Genomic DNA, 16847 nt, shown 5'->3' on the forward strand with positions numbered 1-16847 from the left:
CAGTTTTTATAGCAGGCTCCAGGGAGCTGGGCTCAAGTGTGAAAAAGCAAAGGCAGAAACCATTCTAATATGATGACCCCGCTGAGAAGCTGTATGGTGAGTAATCTTGTGGTGGGTATTTTATATGTCAATGGAGTATAGAGTCTTACTTCCTAATGTTTGCATCTGCGTCATCAGAAACTCACTATCATTAAGTGTTTCTGTCATGTGGGAGATTGGTTTCATTGAAAAGTAACATTTGTACCAAATAATAACAAAAGAGCGTGTGCAGAGTTGCCATTGATTCCAACATGTTTTTTGCTGCCTTCTAATTTTATTGACAATGTTTTCTCTGAGCAACGTTGTAGTATCCCTTGGGAAAAAAGATGATCTTTAGAGAACTCAGTCACGTTGTAAAGTATGCTCTCTACTGGATAGTCGAGTAATGGGTGCATATAATAGATACAAAAATGGGGATGTGAGAATTGAACACTTCCTACTGCATGTTAACTTACCTCATTTTACCTAGAGTTGTCTATGTTTCTACTAGAAAAAGAAAACACAACATTTTATATAAAATATGTACAGATCAAATGCAAGGAAATTTTCTCATAAATAAGATTTCACTCACCAGAGCTTCCTTTTGGTCCACATTAAGGAAAGACTAACAAGGAGGAAGTTACATAAACAGCAAATCATCCCTGATTTTTAAGGCTGTGTTTACAATACACACATGTATATTGATGGTATAGGCTGTGTGCCGCTCTCCACTGCAATACATATAAAACGTTCATTGTATGGCCAGAGTTTGTCTTCATAAAGTGCACAATGACGAGTATTAGGAATAAGTCAGTTATTACCTAATTATATGAAAACTTCTAACAGAGACAACGACTTCATAAAGGCTGAACATGAAAGGTAAGAGTTAGCTGCCATACCTTCTTGGCTGCACCAGATCTCATAAGCCAGGCAGGGTCTGTACTTGGAGGAGTGTTGCAGAAAGTGATATTATGATTCAGTAAACGACACCTTTCCTTCTGAGTCAATATTGGATCCCTGTCTAAGCTCAGGGCACTGCTGAGGTGCCATCTTTCAGATGCTGAGTGGTTTAAATTTCCTAAGGCAATTTTCATTAGCCCCAGTATCCTGGCTCAGTTTCAATGAGTAGTTACATTCTGTCTATCTAACGATCCCCCTGTAGTTTTAGTTGGATAAGACACTTCCTGTCTTACACTGTAATGCAGTGTGGCTGCTTGCTGTTGAACAACTGTAGCATTTCACAGAGCTGACTGCATTTCAATGGAGGGTGAAGTCATTTCTCCATAAATGATCCTGGGAAGGGTGTTGAGGCTCAGTACTTGAGGATATATATCTTGGTATGTCAAATCCCATGTTGGTAAAGAACATTATTATTGTATATGCCCTACTTCACTCGGGACAGCCCTGCTCTATGGAAGTCATGTGCCAGATTTTCCATTCTGCAAGTTCCCTTTGTGCTGTTTATCCAGTGCAAAATGAACTCTCACTAGCCAGACATTGCTCCTGGAGAATTCCCCTTGTGCAAAAAGAATCTCTTCTCCGCCTATGTAAAGCTGGCAAAGGTAGCTCTGCTGGTCACTACCACTGCCTCCCAAACATCAGCTGAACAGCCTGGCATAGTGGGGATTAAGGAGGCAGGGAGGGGAAGCAGGTGTGGAGAAGAGGCAAGGGAAGGGGGCGTGGTCTAGTGAGGCTCTGCTACACCAGATTCTCTGCTGGGAGAAGTACTTCCACTAGCAGTATCATTGAAAACTTTACTGGGGTACAGCAGGGAACCGAGCCCAATGTCAGACTCCCACTGACTTCCATGGGAGCAGGATCAGACATTAGTTTAATATATTGGATCAAATGTCAATACATACAAGTCAGGCCCTCTGTATTTCTTCAGTACTTCTAGTTTTTTTACAAAAATATATTTTATAGTGTATTCTCATGCTGTTGCTTAGAGAAACACACAGTGGAACTTACATACATTTTCATTTTCTATATTAGAAGAAAAATACAAAAACATCAATCCTACTGAATTTTTTTTATTATTTATGGATAACAATGATGTTTCTGTAGTGACATTTAAAATTGATCTGTTTGAAAGTTGGGTCAAGAAAGAAGTGAACAGCAAAACAGCAATACTACTGTACATCCCAGCTATTCCTGGAATACAAAGAAACCCTCCTCAGTCCAAGAATGCATCCTATACAAATGTGCTAGGCAATACCTTTGTCATTCTCAGCTAGTACTTCTGCACACATCGCCTAATTGTATGTTGTGTTTCAGTATGACAGAGTGTACCAAGATCTAAAAGCGTTTTCGAAAAACGGAGAGAATTTCTGCAGACAGTTCAGGTTTGTTCTCCAGCAAAGGTACGTGGGCTCAATAGCAATTAGTTACAGAGGCAACATTTTCTGCTCTGATATATATGTATATATATATATAATGTGTGTGTGTGTGTGTGTGTGTGTATATATATATATGTATATATATATATAATGTGTGTGTGTGTGTATATATATATATATATATATGTATATATATATATAATGTGTGTGTGTGTGTGTGTATATATATAAGCACATGTTTCAGCTTCTTTAAATGAGACAAGTCATGATTTGAAGGATCAATTTCAGGCCATCCTTTACTTTGCCTTGCAGGTTAACAGTAGGTGCACCCCAATCCTCGAGCCTCTTTGAAATATTTCCATGGAGCGTCCAGCCCCTTTATCCAATGAACACTTACAGTCATACATGTCTGCTGTCCCCACGGGAACAGTGTACACTACAGCGTGTGTGATTCAGATCAGGATCAGCTCCTTCTCCAATAGCACAGCACTGAGATGTATTTATAATTAAAACAACCAGTTGATTATCCAAGAGATAAGATTCAAGAGATAATGAATAAGAATAATGCAAACATAAGGATTATAGATAAAAGAAAATCATAGCATGATACCTGGAGCCTAAACTTAACAAGCTAACCTTCTATCTAAAGAAGTTTATCTCACCACAAATCCGGCAAGACCTACCACTGCAATGCAGCACATATTCAACCTCCTTTGTATTGCAGATTTGCATGCTGGCTGTACATCATTTCTGAACAGTTGGAAGTTGATAGGGAATAACTTACTATTTCTGGAACTGCAGTAAATCTAACATAGACTTTGATACTTCTACAAAATGGTCATTTTGAACCTGGGTGGGAAATCAAACCAAAAGCCTTGTCCAATTGTCTGTCAGTTGAGAGAAATAGAAATTCCATGCCGCTGATGTTCAGTGGTTCCAAAACTGCTAGTTAAGACAGTCTGATAATTGCTTGGCCATGGGCTGTCTTGCCTTAATTAGGCAAAGTTTTGTGATCTACCTACATGAAAAAATCAACCTGAAATTCAACAGCAAAATGCAATTAATTAAATTTGAAAATAAATATTTAATCACCTCTGTCGTGTATTAATCTCATCAGCAGCTCTCTTTCCAATCTGGGCTCTTTTTAAAGAGCATCTTCCTTTTTAATTACACTTGTCCTCCTAAAGTGGCTTTGAAAGAGCTGCTTCTTGCCAGCAGCACAAAAGCTTGTCATTTTACAGACATGTTTGCAGAAGCTGGCAAAATAAATTTGCTCTCATCTGGTCTTCATTTAATTTAAGGAGGTAGCTTAGTGAGCAATTATGCAGCACTTTTCATCCAGAAATTCCCAACGTGCTCTACAATAGAGGGAAATAGCATTGTCACCATTTTACAGATGGGAAAACTGAGGCAAAGCCTCTTGAGTCCCACTCTAGTGCCCTATCTATTGGGCCACTCTGCCCCTGCTCGGTCACTCTCTCTCTCTTTTTTACTTGGACAGGTGGGTACATTAAGTGCCAACCTCATAAGAGAAAAAAGCAGTAGGTAGGCACTTCTCAGCACCCAGGAAATGGATGGCAATTGCGTGATTAAACACATTCTCTAAATATTGAGCGTGTGCCTAAGGCTGAGGCTGTTCCCCTAGCCACTGGAATTCTAAGAGTAACTGCAGCGCTGAGCCCATCACCTTTCTGCCCATATAATCAATGCTGCTCTGGATTCCCATTATTATTATTACACACTCTATTCACTATGCCAGATTGACTAGCCTCCATCCAAGTGTAGGGTGCAGGGACACGGCAGCTCCGAAGAGGGTAAGGTATTTGTCTTAATGGCAACAAAATTCAAAGTCACACAAAACGTGCATGGTGTTTGGTTTTGTCATGAACACAAATGCAGTCCAGAGTCACTAAAATGGTAATGCATTTTCAATGTGTTGAAAAACATCTCAGCTGCTTTTCTGAACAACAGGTGACTGTATCTTGCACCTGGGGAAAATCCATTGGGCCAAATTCTTCCTTCACACAGTGTATATCCATGTTAAGCAGGCAGAATTTAGCCCAATCTGTTTATGGGGAACAAGACCAGGCAAACTTCACGCTCCAAGCTTGGTTCTGATCTCACTTCCACCAGTGTAAATCAGGAGTGTGCCCAGGGAAGTCAAGGGAGCTATATTGGTGTAATACCAGTGCAAGGACCAGATCCATCTCCCAGTGTTCAATAGGACTGACACCCATGGAAGTAGGAGCAGGTCCTAAATGAGGAGAGACTCAAGCGCTGCATGGGGGTTTGAATTGTCTCAGGTCCCTTTTACTTTATTCCAGGAGATACAGGTTTATCATGTATATGATCCTCTTGCGAATCCCACTGCCACAGAGCACCAATAAGACTTACTTGCCTGCCTTTGCAGAAGAGCAACAGAGAAATTGAACAAGGCCATTTTTGTCCTTGTGAAAATATTACCCTGATAATGCTGCCAGCATCAGTGTCATCTTGCTGTGTAAATTCTGGCCACCTGAGTCAGACCTTCAGTATGCAGAACCAGGATTTTTGGTATATTTCAGTAGTGGGCGGTGAGGGCTGTTCACAGATTTGGGTTTATTTTCTTCATTTGTGCCAGGCTTCTTCCCTTTCCTTCAGTCTCTCTTGTCTCTTTGTCAGGCTCCCTCTCTTCATATTCTGTTTCCCCTGTTTTGCACCAAGAACCCCTGTTGATAACTTACATTTTGGTGAAAGCCGGCAGGCATGGCTGAGGGATGTAAACCAATTTTCTCATGTAAATTACATGAACGTTGAATACAACTGGGCATAACTATTTCATGATGGTGCATTAGCAGAACACTTAGACAGGGTGATGTCTGCTTCAATGCCATCCCATGCAGCCTGATTACAAGAATTATGGACCAGTATGGGTGAGGATCGGAACCTAAAATGACAGATAATTGCTGCAATACTGCAGATGACTGTTCTTAGGGTTGCACATCAGAGGAGGTTTCTTTGAAGATCTGTTCTTTGGAAATGTAATTTTACCAGCTTGCTTCCCTGACTTTACAAACTGCTCAGCAAAATTGTCAGCAGGAAACGATGTTTGCAACAGAATATCCAGAATTAATCTTAAAAATACAGTGGACCAAATTCATCCCTGATGTGCTCCTTTAATGGCGCTACAGCAGGGTGGATTTAGACTATCAAGTTTGTCTTCTGTTTGGCTCTTGTTATGAGCTTAAGTACAAGCTTCTTAATTATCCAGTCACTTTTTACATGAACTAAATATTTAAATTAAATGTACCCAGAGTTAATGCAGACAGCTAATAAATCACCCACATGGACAAAGATATCAGGCGTCTCCTCTTCCATTACTTCTACTTCTCCCTCACCTGTGTCTTTCCAGCTTCTAAAATATGAATCAGCTACTTCCTAGACGTCTTAGCCAAAAGTTAACATATGTGGCCTGATTCTCGGCTTCACTGTGCCTTTTACAGTCATTTCCACCTGTGTAAGGTACATGTCAGATACTGCTCAATCAGAATGGTAACAATTTTTACCCACTCTACATTCAGTGGACCAGATTCTCACCTGATATGAATCAGCATAGCACAATAAAGGGAATGTCAGTTTCCACCACTTGAAGTTCTGGAGCACTTTGCACTGGTGTAAATCACTACATAAGGTGCAAGACAATAGTGAATTGGGCCCATCATCTGCTGTACCCAGTCCAAAAAAATTCACAAAGGCAAGTCAGTAAAAGAACTGGTCCGGCATGTAGAGATTAATCTGGAAAACAGCGATGGTAAAAATGGGATAGCCAATAAAGGTTAGCATAGGCCCTTGTTCAGTTCAGATCTCCCAACTGTAGATATCTCAATTTTTAGGTGAGGGGAAATCCACTTAACACTATTTGTGTCTTCTTTAACTTCACCATCTAAATGTTTAGCCCTTTTATGTGTCTAGACCTGGTCCTGGACCATAGGCACCGACTTCGTGGGTGCTCCAGCCCTGAAGCACCCATGGAAAAAATTAGTGGGTGTTTAGCACCCACCAGCAGCCAGCTCCCCTCTTTCCCCCCAGCGCCTCCCGCTTCTGTGACCAGCTGTTCTGCGGTGTGCAGGAGGTGCTGGGAAGGACGGGGAGGAGTAGGGATGGGGCGCGCTCAGAGGAATGAGCGGAACGGGCAGGAAGAGGTGGGGTGGGCCAGAGCAGGGGTGGAAAGAGGCAGGGCAGGGGTGAAGCCTTGGGGGAAGGAGTGGGGCTGGGGCTGAGCGGGGGTTGAGCACCCCTGCGCAAAGGGAAAAGCCGGTGCCTATGTCCTGGACCCTGCTCTGGCTTGTTGACTGGACTGGCTGGGCCAGGAGACTGGGACAATAGCTTAATTAACAATACAAACCTGATTCATTCCCGAAGCACCATCCATCCTGTGCACTAAATGAGGCAGTGGTCCTGTCGAAAAATAGCATGCGATCATATAATTAAAGACTATATAATAGTGCAAATGCATCAGGGGGCCAAATTAAGGTTCCGCAGACAACCTTAATACTGGCATTTCCTAACTTCTGAGTGCTTGACTTGTCAACCTTCATATTCTTTTAGTGTAGTTCTTTTGTATGGAATTTATATATAATGTTTGAATAGAACTAATTATGATCTATTCAAAACCACAAAATAATAATAAAAGTTTTGCTGTCTGGTATTATCTAGGCAATGTCCTAGTATCCCCTGGAGTTCAATCCTGTACAGGTAGTAAGAGCTAACCTGATTTGCCATTATGCTCAGCTACATTAAGTACGCCATGTTAATTGAGTCATGATACATTATATGATTATAGGTGTTACAGAGCTAGTGTGATTTGCTGGAATATGCCTGGGTGACTGAAAGATCTGCATATGTGTATATTCACTATGAGATCACTCCCTTTTTTATGTTGGAGCAATTTTCTTTCATTGTAAGCACCAAATCTTTGGCTTAAGCAGAGCTGTTCAAAGCTTACAGGTCAGGTAATGATTGAATAATTATTACATAGCATTATGATTTTTATTATTATATTGACAGGGCTAACTTAGAAATTAGCTATGCCAAAGGACTGGAGAAGCTTACCAAAGCTTTGGACAAGATGAAGCTAAAGTAAGTAACATCTACCAAATTCAAAAATGAGATGGAGTGTAAATGAAAAGAGTACAGCGTAGGCTCTTCCTTTTCAACACTTTTCAAAAAACTGCTTCCCAACTTCTAGACTGCAGTGGAGGACAGTATAGGACAACTCCGAAAGGTGCTGATCACCAGCTAAACAGCTTGCAGGAGCTCAACACTATTTTGGATTTGGCCCTAAGTGTTTAATAAGAGAAAGGGATCTGGAGATGAAGATCCTATGTAATAATTAGGGTTGAGCTGGCATAAAAATAATTAAGCACATGTCAACCAAATTCTTTGACCCCTTCTACAATCAAACTTGAATCAGCTCATGTGTGTCGGTAGCACTGCCCCCTAGCGGATGGAATCAGAACTGCTCGATGGTGTCAGGAGTCATCCTGCAAAAGCTAATGTAGATTATTCTTTGAGCAGTGTCCCCATATGTGCTCCACTTCAAGTTGCATGCACCTCTAGAGCCCTTGACTGCAGATTTCTAGCTAGCAGTGCCTGTTTGTCAAGAGGAGGCATATGTGGACCAAACACCAAGACTATAATAAGGTGTGCAGGCGAACTGGCCTGAGTTCCTTCTCTCCCACCTTGGCCCAAGACAGAACACTAGCATGTGCACTGAGAGCATATGTGGCTTTCCTCTTTACTTTTTTCTTGTAAAAGGTGCTGGAGCTGGTGCATAACAAACCACATCCAAATTTCAGCAGCCTACCTTCCAGGCATCTGGAACACCACTGCCAATGCCCTCAGCAGACACGTCTCCCATGAATACTAATGGGAGGTGGATGCTCAGATCCTCCAAGACATATTCCAGAGAAGGGGATGGCCAGATATCAAACTTTTTGCCACCTCTGAGAACAGGAAGTGTCCTCTTTTCCGTTCAAACGGGGATCTGGGTCACCTCTCCCTGGGCGACGCCTTCCTTCTACCCTGGGAGAGCAGTCTGTTCTATGACTTTTCCCCCAACTCCTAGTTCTAAAGGTGATGAACAAGCTTAGGCAGGACAAGACCAGTGTTATTCTCATAGTATCTACCTGGCTGAGGCAAGCCTAGTACCCTTACCTGCTTTACTTTTGTGTCCAACCTCCCGATTAAGCTCCCAGTTATTCCTCATCTCCTGTCTCAGGATGCGAGTCTGGCAGTTCTGTGTCTCAGAGCCTAGCTCCCGGATGGTTTCCTGCTCTACGGAGGTGCAGCGGGTGTTATTACACAGTGGAAAAACATCAACCCACACTACTTACCTGCAGAAATGGACCAGATTTGCCCAAAGTTGTGGTCATCGCTACCTGTGGCCTGAGTTGGTTCCCATTTCTCTCATCCCGAATTACTTGCTGGATCTGAAGATATCCATGTTATCCATATCAGCTCAGTCAAGATACACATGGCTGCCATATCAGCCTTTCATCTTCCAGTTGAGGGATTCTCCATTTTTCCTCACCCAGTGTCATCCTGATTTATTAAGGGCCTAATTAATTTCTTACCCCACATTAAATGCCCCACTCCATCCTGGGACCTCAATCTGGTCCTCTACCACCTCACAAGACCTCCATCTGAATCTATGGCTACTTGTTCCCTTCTTCGCTTATCTATGAAGATGGCCTTCCTAGTTGCCATCATGTCAGCTTATAGGGTTGGGGAGATTGGAGCTTTGATGGCAGAATCCCTCCTTTACCATGTTCTTTCATGATAAGGTTTCTTTACATCCTCATCCAAGGTTCTTACCTAAGGTTGCATCAGATTTTTCATCTTAACCAATCTATCCATCTATTAGTATTCTTTCCAAAACCTCAGACTGTGAAGAACTTCAAAAAGATCTCACAAAACTAAGTGATTGGGCAACAAAATGGCAAATGAAATTTAATGTGGATAAATGTAAAGTAATGCACATTGGAAAAAATAACCCCAACTATACATACAATATGATGGGGGCTAATTTAGCTACAACGAGTCAGGAAAAAGATCTTGGAGTCATCGTGGATAGTTCTCTGAAGATGTCTATGCAGTGTGCAGAGGCGGTCAAAAAAGCAAACAGGATGTTAGGAATCATTAAAAAGGGGATAGAGAATAAGACTGAGAATATATTATTGCCCTTATATAAATCAATGATATGCCCACCTCTCAAATACTGCGTACAGATGTGGTCTCCTCATCTCAAAAAAGATATACTGGCACTAGAAAAGGTTCAGAAAAGGCCAACTAAAATGATTAGGGGTTTGGAAGAGGTCCCATATGAGGAGAGATTAAAGAGGCTAGGACTCTTCAGCTTGGAAAAGAGGAGACTAAGGGGGGATATGATAGAGGTATATAAAATCATGAGTGATGTGGAGAAAGTGAATAAGGAAAAGTTATTTACTTATTCCCATAATAAAAGAACTAGAATTTCACCAAATGAAATTAATAGGCAGCAGGTTTAAAACAAATAAAAGAAAGTTCTTCTTCACACAGCGCACAGTCAACTTGTGGAACTCCTTACCTGAGGAGGTTGTGAAGCCTAGGACTATAACAGCGTTTAAAAGAGAACTGGATAAATTCATGGTGGTTAAGTCCATTAATGGCTATTAGCCAGTATGGGTAAGGAATGGTGTCCCTAGCCTCTGTTTGTCAGAGGATGGAGATGGATGGGAGGAGAGAGATCACTTGATCATTGCCTGTTAGGTCCACTCCCTCTGGGGCACCTGGCATTGGCCACTGTCGGTAGACAGGATACTGGGCTAGATGGACCTTTGGTCTGACCCGGTACGGCTGTTCTTATGTTAAGAGGAGTTTGGGTCTGCAGTGAGGGATGGGGATATTATGGGAATGGGTGATGGGGAGGAAAGAGGGGTTGGAGGGCTCAGGTAAGGGGGAGGGGTAGAGATTGGGGGAGTGGGAGGGGAGAAGACAGGAAGGGTTAGATAATGAGGGGTAGCAGAGGACATTGGGAGGTTTAGGGGCTGGGGAAGGCTGTCAGTCCTAAACACTACCCTTCCATGTGTGTCCTGGGATCTGGGGGAGCCCTACCCCTCTGCAGAGGTCTGAACCCCGCTCCTTGCCCACTGTATGTTCTGGGATCTGGGGGCCCTCTGCTCCTTTTGGAGTGTCTGAATTTCTCTCCCTGCTCCTCTATGGGAGCTGGGACCTGGTGGGGAAGAGGGGGGGAAATGAAGGTAACACCAATTTAAACATCTGAAACCCAGAAAATGAATATTTAAGACACACATTCCCCTTATGTGGAGTGGACATCCCAGTTTGGAGATGGGGCAGACTCTGAGGGCTTGTCTACACTGGCACTTTACAGCGCTGCAACTTTCTCCATCAGGGGTGTGAAAAAACACTCCCGTGAGCGCTGCAAGTTTCAGCGCTGTGACGTGCCAGTGTAGACAGTGCACCAGCGCTGGAAGCTACGCCGCTCGTGGAGATGGGTTTTTTAGAGCTCTCTCCCAGCGCTGTGCCACAACTACACAAGCCATGTTAAAGCACTTTAACGTTGCCAGTGAAGACGTGCCCTTAATGGACCTGGCTGGGGAAGTGTGTCTGTAGCAGGGGCAGGAGTCCCCACTGGAGGTGGGTAATAGGAGTGAGGGGCCCAGCTCAGCGTGCAGTTCAGGTGGCATAACTAAGGAGTACATGGTCCTCCAGTAAGCTGGGTATGTAACAGCCGAGGGCAAGAGACAGCAAGGAGCAACTTCTTACATGTTAAAGGATTCTCCATTGCCAACTAATGACTTAATGAGCTGGGGAGCGGTGGGGAGGAGAGCTGAAATGTTGGCAGGGGGATTACATGTTGCTGGGAATGGTGGAGCCTGGCGTGGAGAAGGAGAGACACACACCAGTCTTCTCTCACATGCTTAAACTTACAGTAACAACCATGTAATAAAACTGTCAAGGTTTTGGGACATAGACCATAGATGAGATTTCTCTTGCTGGCCCTGCTAGTAACTACATATTGCAAACGTGACCATTAGCCCATTCCACTAAAACAAAATGTACTGAAGAGGGAGGAACACTTAGGAATCACACAGCAACCGTGTGGCCTAGTAGAAGGACCACTGGACTGGGACTATTCCTATCTTTGCCACTGGCTTGTTGGGTGATCTTGGGCCAGTCACTTTACCGCTCTGTGCCTCAGTTTCCTATCTGTAAAATGTGGATAATGATGTAAAGTGCTTTGAAATCTACTGATGAAAACCACTATATAAACACTAGAGCTTGGTCTAAAAAGCTAGGCCACTGATACTCAGACTGAGGCTTGAGACACGCAAGTGGCTCTTGAATGTGACCCCCCTGCGGCTCTTTGCAGCACATTATATTAAAACACTGTATGGTGTAATTATTAACCAATCAGGATGCTTTCACTATGTTATTAACTTACTTATTTGCTGTCAGAATATAAAAAATAAATATTTCCCCATCATACTGTTTAAATATGAATGTATAGCACTGTAGTAAATGAAACAATGAATTGACACTAGTGTGGCTCTTTTGGGTAATGTTGATCGCTAATTTGGCTCCTGAACCCGAGGTCTGAGTATCACCAAGTTAGACCAACGGAGCTACATTGGTCAGGGGGATGAAAAACCCACAGCCCCGACTGACATAGCTATGCTGACCTGGCCCCAGGGTAGATGCAGCTGTGCTGACAGAAGAATTCTTCCGTCGATATGGCGTTCTTCATTCAGGGAGGCGGTATTCCTACACTGACGGAAAACTCCTTCACAGAGCTCTGATAGTGATCTGAGGAGATCTGAGTCAAAGTCCCCCCTGTGTGTTATCAAAGGAAAGAAGTGCATATCTACCTTGTGGTTCCAGTCTACATCATTTCAATTCAAAATGGGGTAGGCTGTGTCTGTAGCAGGGCACTGGGGTCTTCTTGCCGTGCCACTAGTGAGGTAGGATGTGAGAGCAGCCTGTGGATTTAATGTTGGGTGGGGGAAAGTACAGGTTTAGGTGGTATCCTGTGTGCAAGTGTGTAGGAGTTGTAAAAGGATATGAAGTGGTTGGTAAATTTTACAAGTGAGGTATTCTGTCAGGGGTGTAGATTCAGTGAGTGAGTGCAGCGTAAGTGCAGGTAGATCCTGTCTGTGACAGCGAAAAAGCAGAATGAGAGTATGCATGCAATGGCTGTTGCAGGGCATCGCTCAAAGCAGAGTGGGCTACAGCATGCAGGCTAGTGCAACTCTGAGGCTACAGAAGTGGTGGATATGGCTCTGTTCCCATTCTTCAGCCTACCAATTGCTCTCCCACCACCCTCATTCTCCAGTGCAGTTCCTCTGTGCCAAGCCCTGTAGTGGTGTTTGACTCAGGTGATATGATTTTCACATATTACATTTCCAAAAGTGGCTAGTAAGCAAAGACACAGGGTTCAAATAAGCATTGTGCGGATTTGTCCCCAAGGGAAGTGGTATTTGTTGTTTGCATCACTTTTGAGTGTTTTTCGCAAGGGTTGCTACCTTCTTCAAAATACCAAATATATGAGAGAACATATAGTATGTCTGGTCATAACAGACAATAAAGTGGTGTCAGTTACAACTTCTTAGTCAGTGCAAGAGGATTTATGGAGAGGGCAGGAATTGAAAGCATAATTCATGTGAGATGATATTATAGAAACGTCTTGCAAGCTCTGCAGCCATTCTGCTTGGAAATGTTAGTACTGTCGGCACTCTATACCTGACTTCTTTTTTTAATTGGTGTATTTGGCTGGAGGCCAAGAAGAAATTAATGCAGTTTACCAAGGAACATGAAGCACTCTTCCATTATGTAGAAAACACCAAGCAATTTGCTACAGGGAAGAAGAAGCAGAAGGTAACTCCTCCGTAGAGTCAACTGTGTACATGAATCTGTGCAATGGATGTACTTAGACCATCCATGGCTACATTAGAAAAGAAAATCAGACACTACTTTCGCTTCAGATGTACCTATCAAAGAGAGTTTGATGTGCAATCTATTTGTTTCATAAAGTACCCATTTTTAAAGCATTACTCTAAGCTATGCCACTCAAAATAAATAATTAAATAAAATAAAAATACGCTTCACAAAAGACGCAGGTCCATACCCTCAACTGGGATGAGGATAATTTGGCGGCAAAACTTCTTTAAAACAGGCCCAGTGGCCAGTGTTGACAAACTCTCAGACTATTAGAAATTCCAGTGGGAACAGGTTTCTGGAACCCAGAGGTTATAGCTTTGGGTTGATGCATGGCAGCCACAAACTGTAACTGGCCAGAAACAAACGTTAAACTGACTGGCCTGTTTCTGCTGTCCAAAGAGAGACAATGTGGTCTAGTGGACAGGAACTGGACTTCTGGGTTCTGTTCTCGGCTCTGATGCTGATTTGTTGTTTGGTCTTGGTCACGTCACTTTACCTCTCAGGGTCTGTGTTTCCCCTCCAACCTTTATCTATTTTTTTAAAAAACAAATCCCAAACCCCTTCCCCAACTAGCATTTTGACCCTGAAATGGAAGACATGCCAGAGACTCTACCAAGAACACTAGAGCTTTCACTATCACTATTGACTTGAAGTGGACGGCTCTCAGATACCACTGCGATGGGCGAGAGTATAAAACCCTTAGACAGATGTTTGTGAAGTGCCTAGAACAATGGGGCCTCAGTCTTGGTTGGTCCCTGTAAGTTCTTCTAGACCACAGAGAATAATAAGATGAGACAATGATCACTGCCCCAAATTAACCAAGAGTAAAGAATAACAAAGGTGAAAAGTGAGCTAGGTTTTAAAATTCTCTCCGTTGTAGGAATTAAAGGTATTATTTGTGACACAGGTATTCTTCTTTAATAATGTGAATTTTAACTAGACCCAATTTTTACATAGTCCTAGACCTCAATGAGAACAGGTGCCTAATGCAAAACCTGTACCAAGAAATAAACAAAAGAAGGGGAAAGCCAATTAAAAGCAATCAGAACAGCTGCAGCTGAGAGTCTCCCAGGCTAATAATGGACTCCTCCTCTAAGTCTTTCACAAAAGACCCCTTTCTAGTAAACAATAACCTGGACTATTCAAGGCCCCCTCAATGTAACATCCCGTTGGATTCTTTTCTTTAGCCACAGAAATGGGCACATGAAAAGGAGAAGAGATTCATTTAGGGATGATATCAAAAGAATAAGTTCAACCACGTAACCAAAGTTTTCCCTATAATTTACATTTGCAATTAGAGGTAAAACTGCATTTCAAGTCCAGGTAAAACTAAAACGTGCCTTCCACTGGCCTGTCAGACTCTCAACTGCCAACATGTGAATTGTTGACAAACTGATCAGAGCAATAAAATTACTAAGGATACAAATAATTTGTTCAAGCACCGTTAGGAAATGTTTCTTTCAAGGTTAAGTTCCCTGTGTTAGAAAAGAGTGAAAAGCAGACAGAATATAGACACAAATGCTTTAAGTAATAGGCGATTTATATCTTCAAACTGCTCTCCATACATTAATTAGTCCCCACATGAGGGAGGTAGGAAGGTAGGTAAATGTTATTGTCATCATTTCTACAGGTGGATAAAATGTGACACAGAAAGGCTGAGTTGACCAAGGCCACACTAAGAGCAGCAGCTATGCCAAGATAAGAATTTAGATGTTTCTGCCTCCCACACTTGTTTTCAGTTCACTAAACTTCAACTGTTGTCCTGTATTTGGTGCAGGGCCGGCTACGCTGTCCCCGGCGGCCAGAGCGCCGGGGGGAGGGCGGCGAGCCCCAGCCGTGGCCCCGCTCTCCCCGGCGGCCAGAGCCGGAGCACCGCCCCGCCACCCTCCAGGTGCCGCCCCAAGCACAAGCTTGGTGGGCTGGTGCCTGGAGCCGGCCCTGATTTGGTGATCACTTGTGTCCAAGGCCTGGGTGTCTTTTAGCTAGATATGACTCTGATATTTTGTAGTCTAGGTAGCACTAGTCCTGCTTTAGATCTCAGGTGCATACATATCCTGTGCAATCGCTGAAGCTGGCAAAATCAGACCTGTCAAAAGATCAGAATCAGGCTCACAAATTGTGTCTTAAGTGAATGAAGGAAATAGAATATTCATTTGCAAAATCTCTTTTGTGTTTGCCTTAATATTTATGATTATAAATATACATTTATATTTTTACCTTAGTTGCTCAGAAGGCTAGAAAAATCAGCAACAAAACTAACAAAGGAATATGAAGATTATTATTATATTATATCAAAAAAATATAACTGGCTACAAAACTAGACCGAGCTGAGAGACAGCTTTAGAAAATAGCTACCAGGCAAGCATTTTGGTTTCTTTTCTGTTGCGGTTCTGTCTCTAACTTTGATATTTTTCCAAGGACTCTGAGTCTGATTCTGATCTCATGCCAGTTTCACACCAATGTAAATCCATTTACTTCAATACAGATACTCTTGATTTACACTAATATAAATAAGATAATTAGTGTATGAATATTCACTGTGAAAACTAGTATTTGGTATTTGTGAAGGAATAAGACAACCCTGGTTTTGCTCCTTTCTCTGAAGTATCATTGTTTCATATTACCTCAGAAACAGCCCCAAATACTGCAGTAAGGGAATGTTGCAGGGCAGTTTTAGGAAATTCAGAGAGACAGATGCTTCATTCTTTTGCCCTCTCCTTATCTTTCCCCTTTCTCTGTCTCCCTTCACATACCTCTCTTATCTGCCTCATTGGCATAATGACATGGTCTTTAATATCATACACTCTCGTAATTCTAGTCAAGGGGAAATAGTAGGGGACATCTTTAGCTCACAATTATGGGTTAATTATGTAGAGATAATCTTGTGGCCTTTAGTCAATTATCCTGTTGTACATATGAATCGACATATGCACTTGATTCCCCATCAGAAACTCAAGGGGACAGAAATAAAAGTTGGCATGGAAAGGGAGGCAGCCCATTGAATTCACTGTGCTGTAGCCCGTCTAGTGTAGTTATTCTTGTCTTAACATTAAACACATCACAGATTGACCTCTGGGGGAATAGTTCAGTCTGTGCGCTAGACTATAAAATATTCGGTGAACTGAGCTATAGCAGTGTTCAAGGGCCCTTTCTCTACCTATGCAGAACCTGAACCTGTGCACTATTACCAGTGGAAGAAATTGCTCCATATGAAGCTGGCAGTGGTAGCAGGAAGGGAGAGGTGCACACTAGTAATGATGCAGCTTATTGTGGAAGATTGTAAAGCAGCCAGAACTAACAGTGAGTATGGGAGGCAGGACTTTGTCAGTGCAAGCCCAAACATCTCACGTGAGCTACCTGTCCTATTGATTGACACTACCTTTACACTTTATACTTTTATCTTTAAAAGCCTTTTCCATGACAAATGGGCTAAACTGCTGTCTGACCTCTCTTTGCTGTTTTAGAGTGACTGTCCTGTATTGTATTGTTTGTGTGAAGCTGAGTGCATTGCAGTAG

The 16847-nt window shown here is 42.6% G+C and overlaps 1 protein-coding gene across 1 annotated transcript in view; it reads left to right on the plus strand.

The window, feature by feature from the left end:
• Positions 1–424: 424 nt before the first annotated feature.
• Positions 425–16847, plus strand: part of NOSTRIN (nitric oxide synthase trafficking) — a 30204-nt gene continuing 13781 nt past the window's right edge. The window contains 6 exon segments of the mRNA XM_034786046.1: positions 425–457; positions 2293–2378; positions 7401–7472; positions 13085–13268; positions 15554–15610; positions 15612–15689. Of these exon segments, the coding sequence (XP_034641937.1) occupies positions 425–457; positions 2293–2378; positions 7401–7472; positions 13085–13268; positions 15554–15610; positions 15612–15689 (510 nt within the window).

Source organism: Trachemys scripta, chromosome 11 (genome assembly GCF_013100865.1).
Source record: "Trachemys scripta elegans isolate TJP31775 chromosome 11, CAS_Tse_1.0, whole genome shotgun sequence".
NCBI classification, from domain to species: Eukaryota; Metazoa; Chordata; order Testudines; family Emydidae; genus Trachemys; species Trachemys scripta.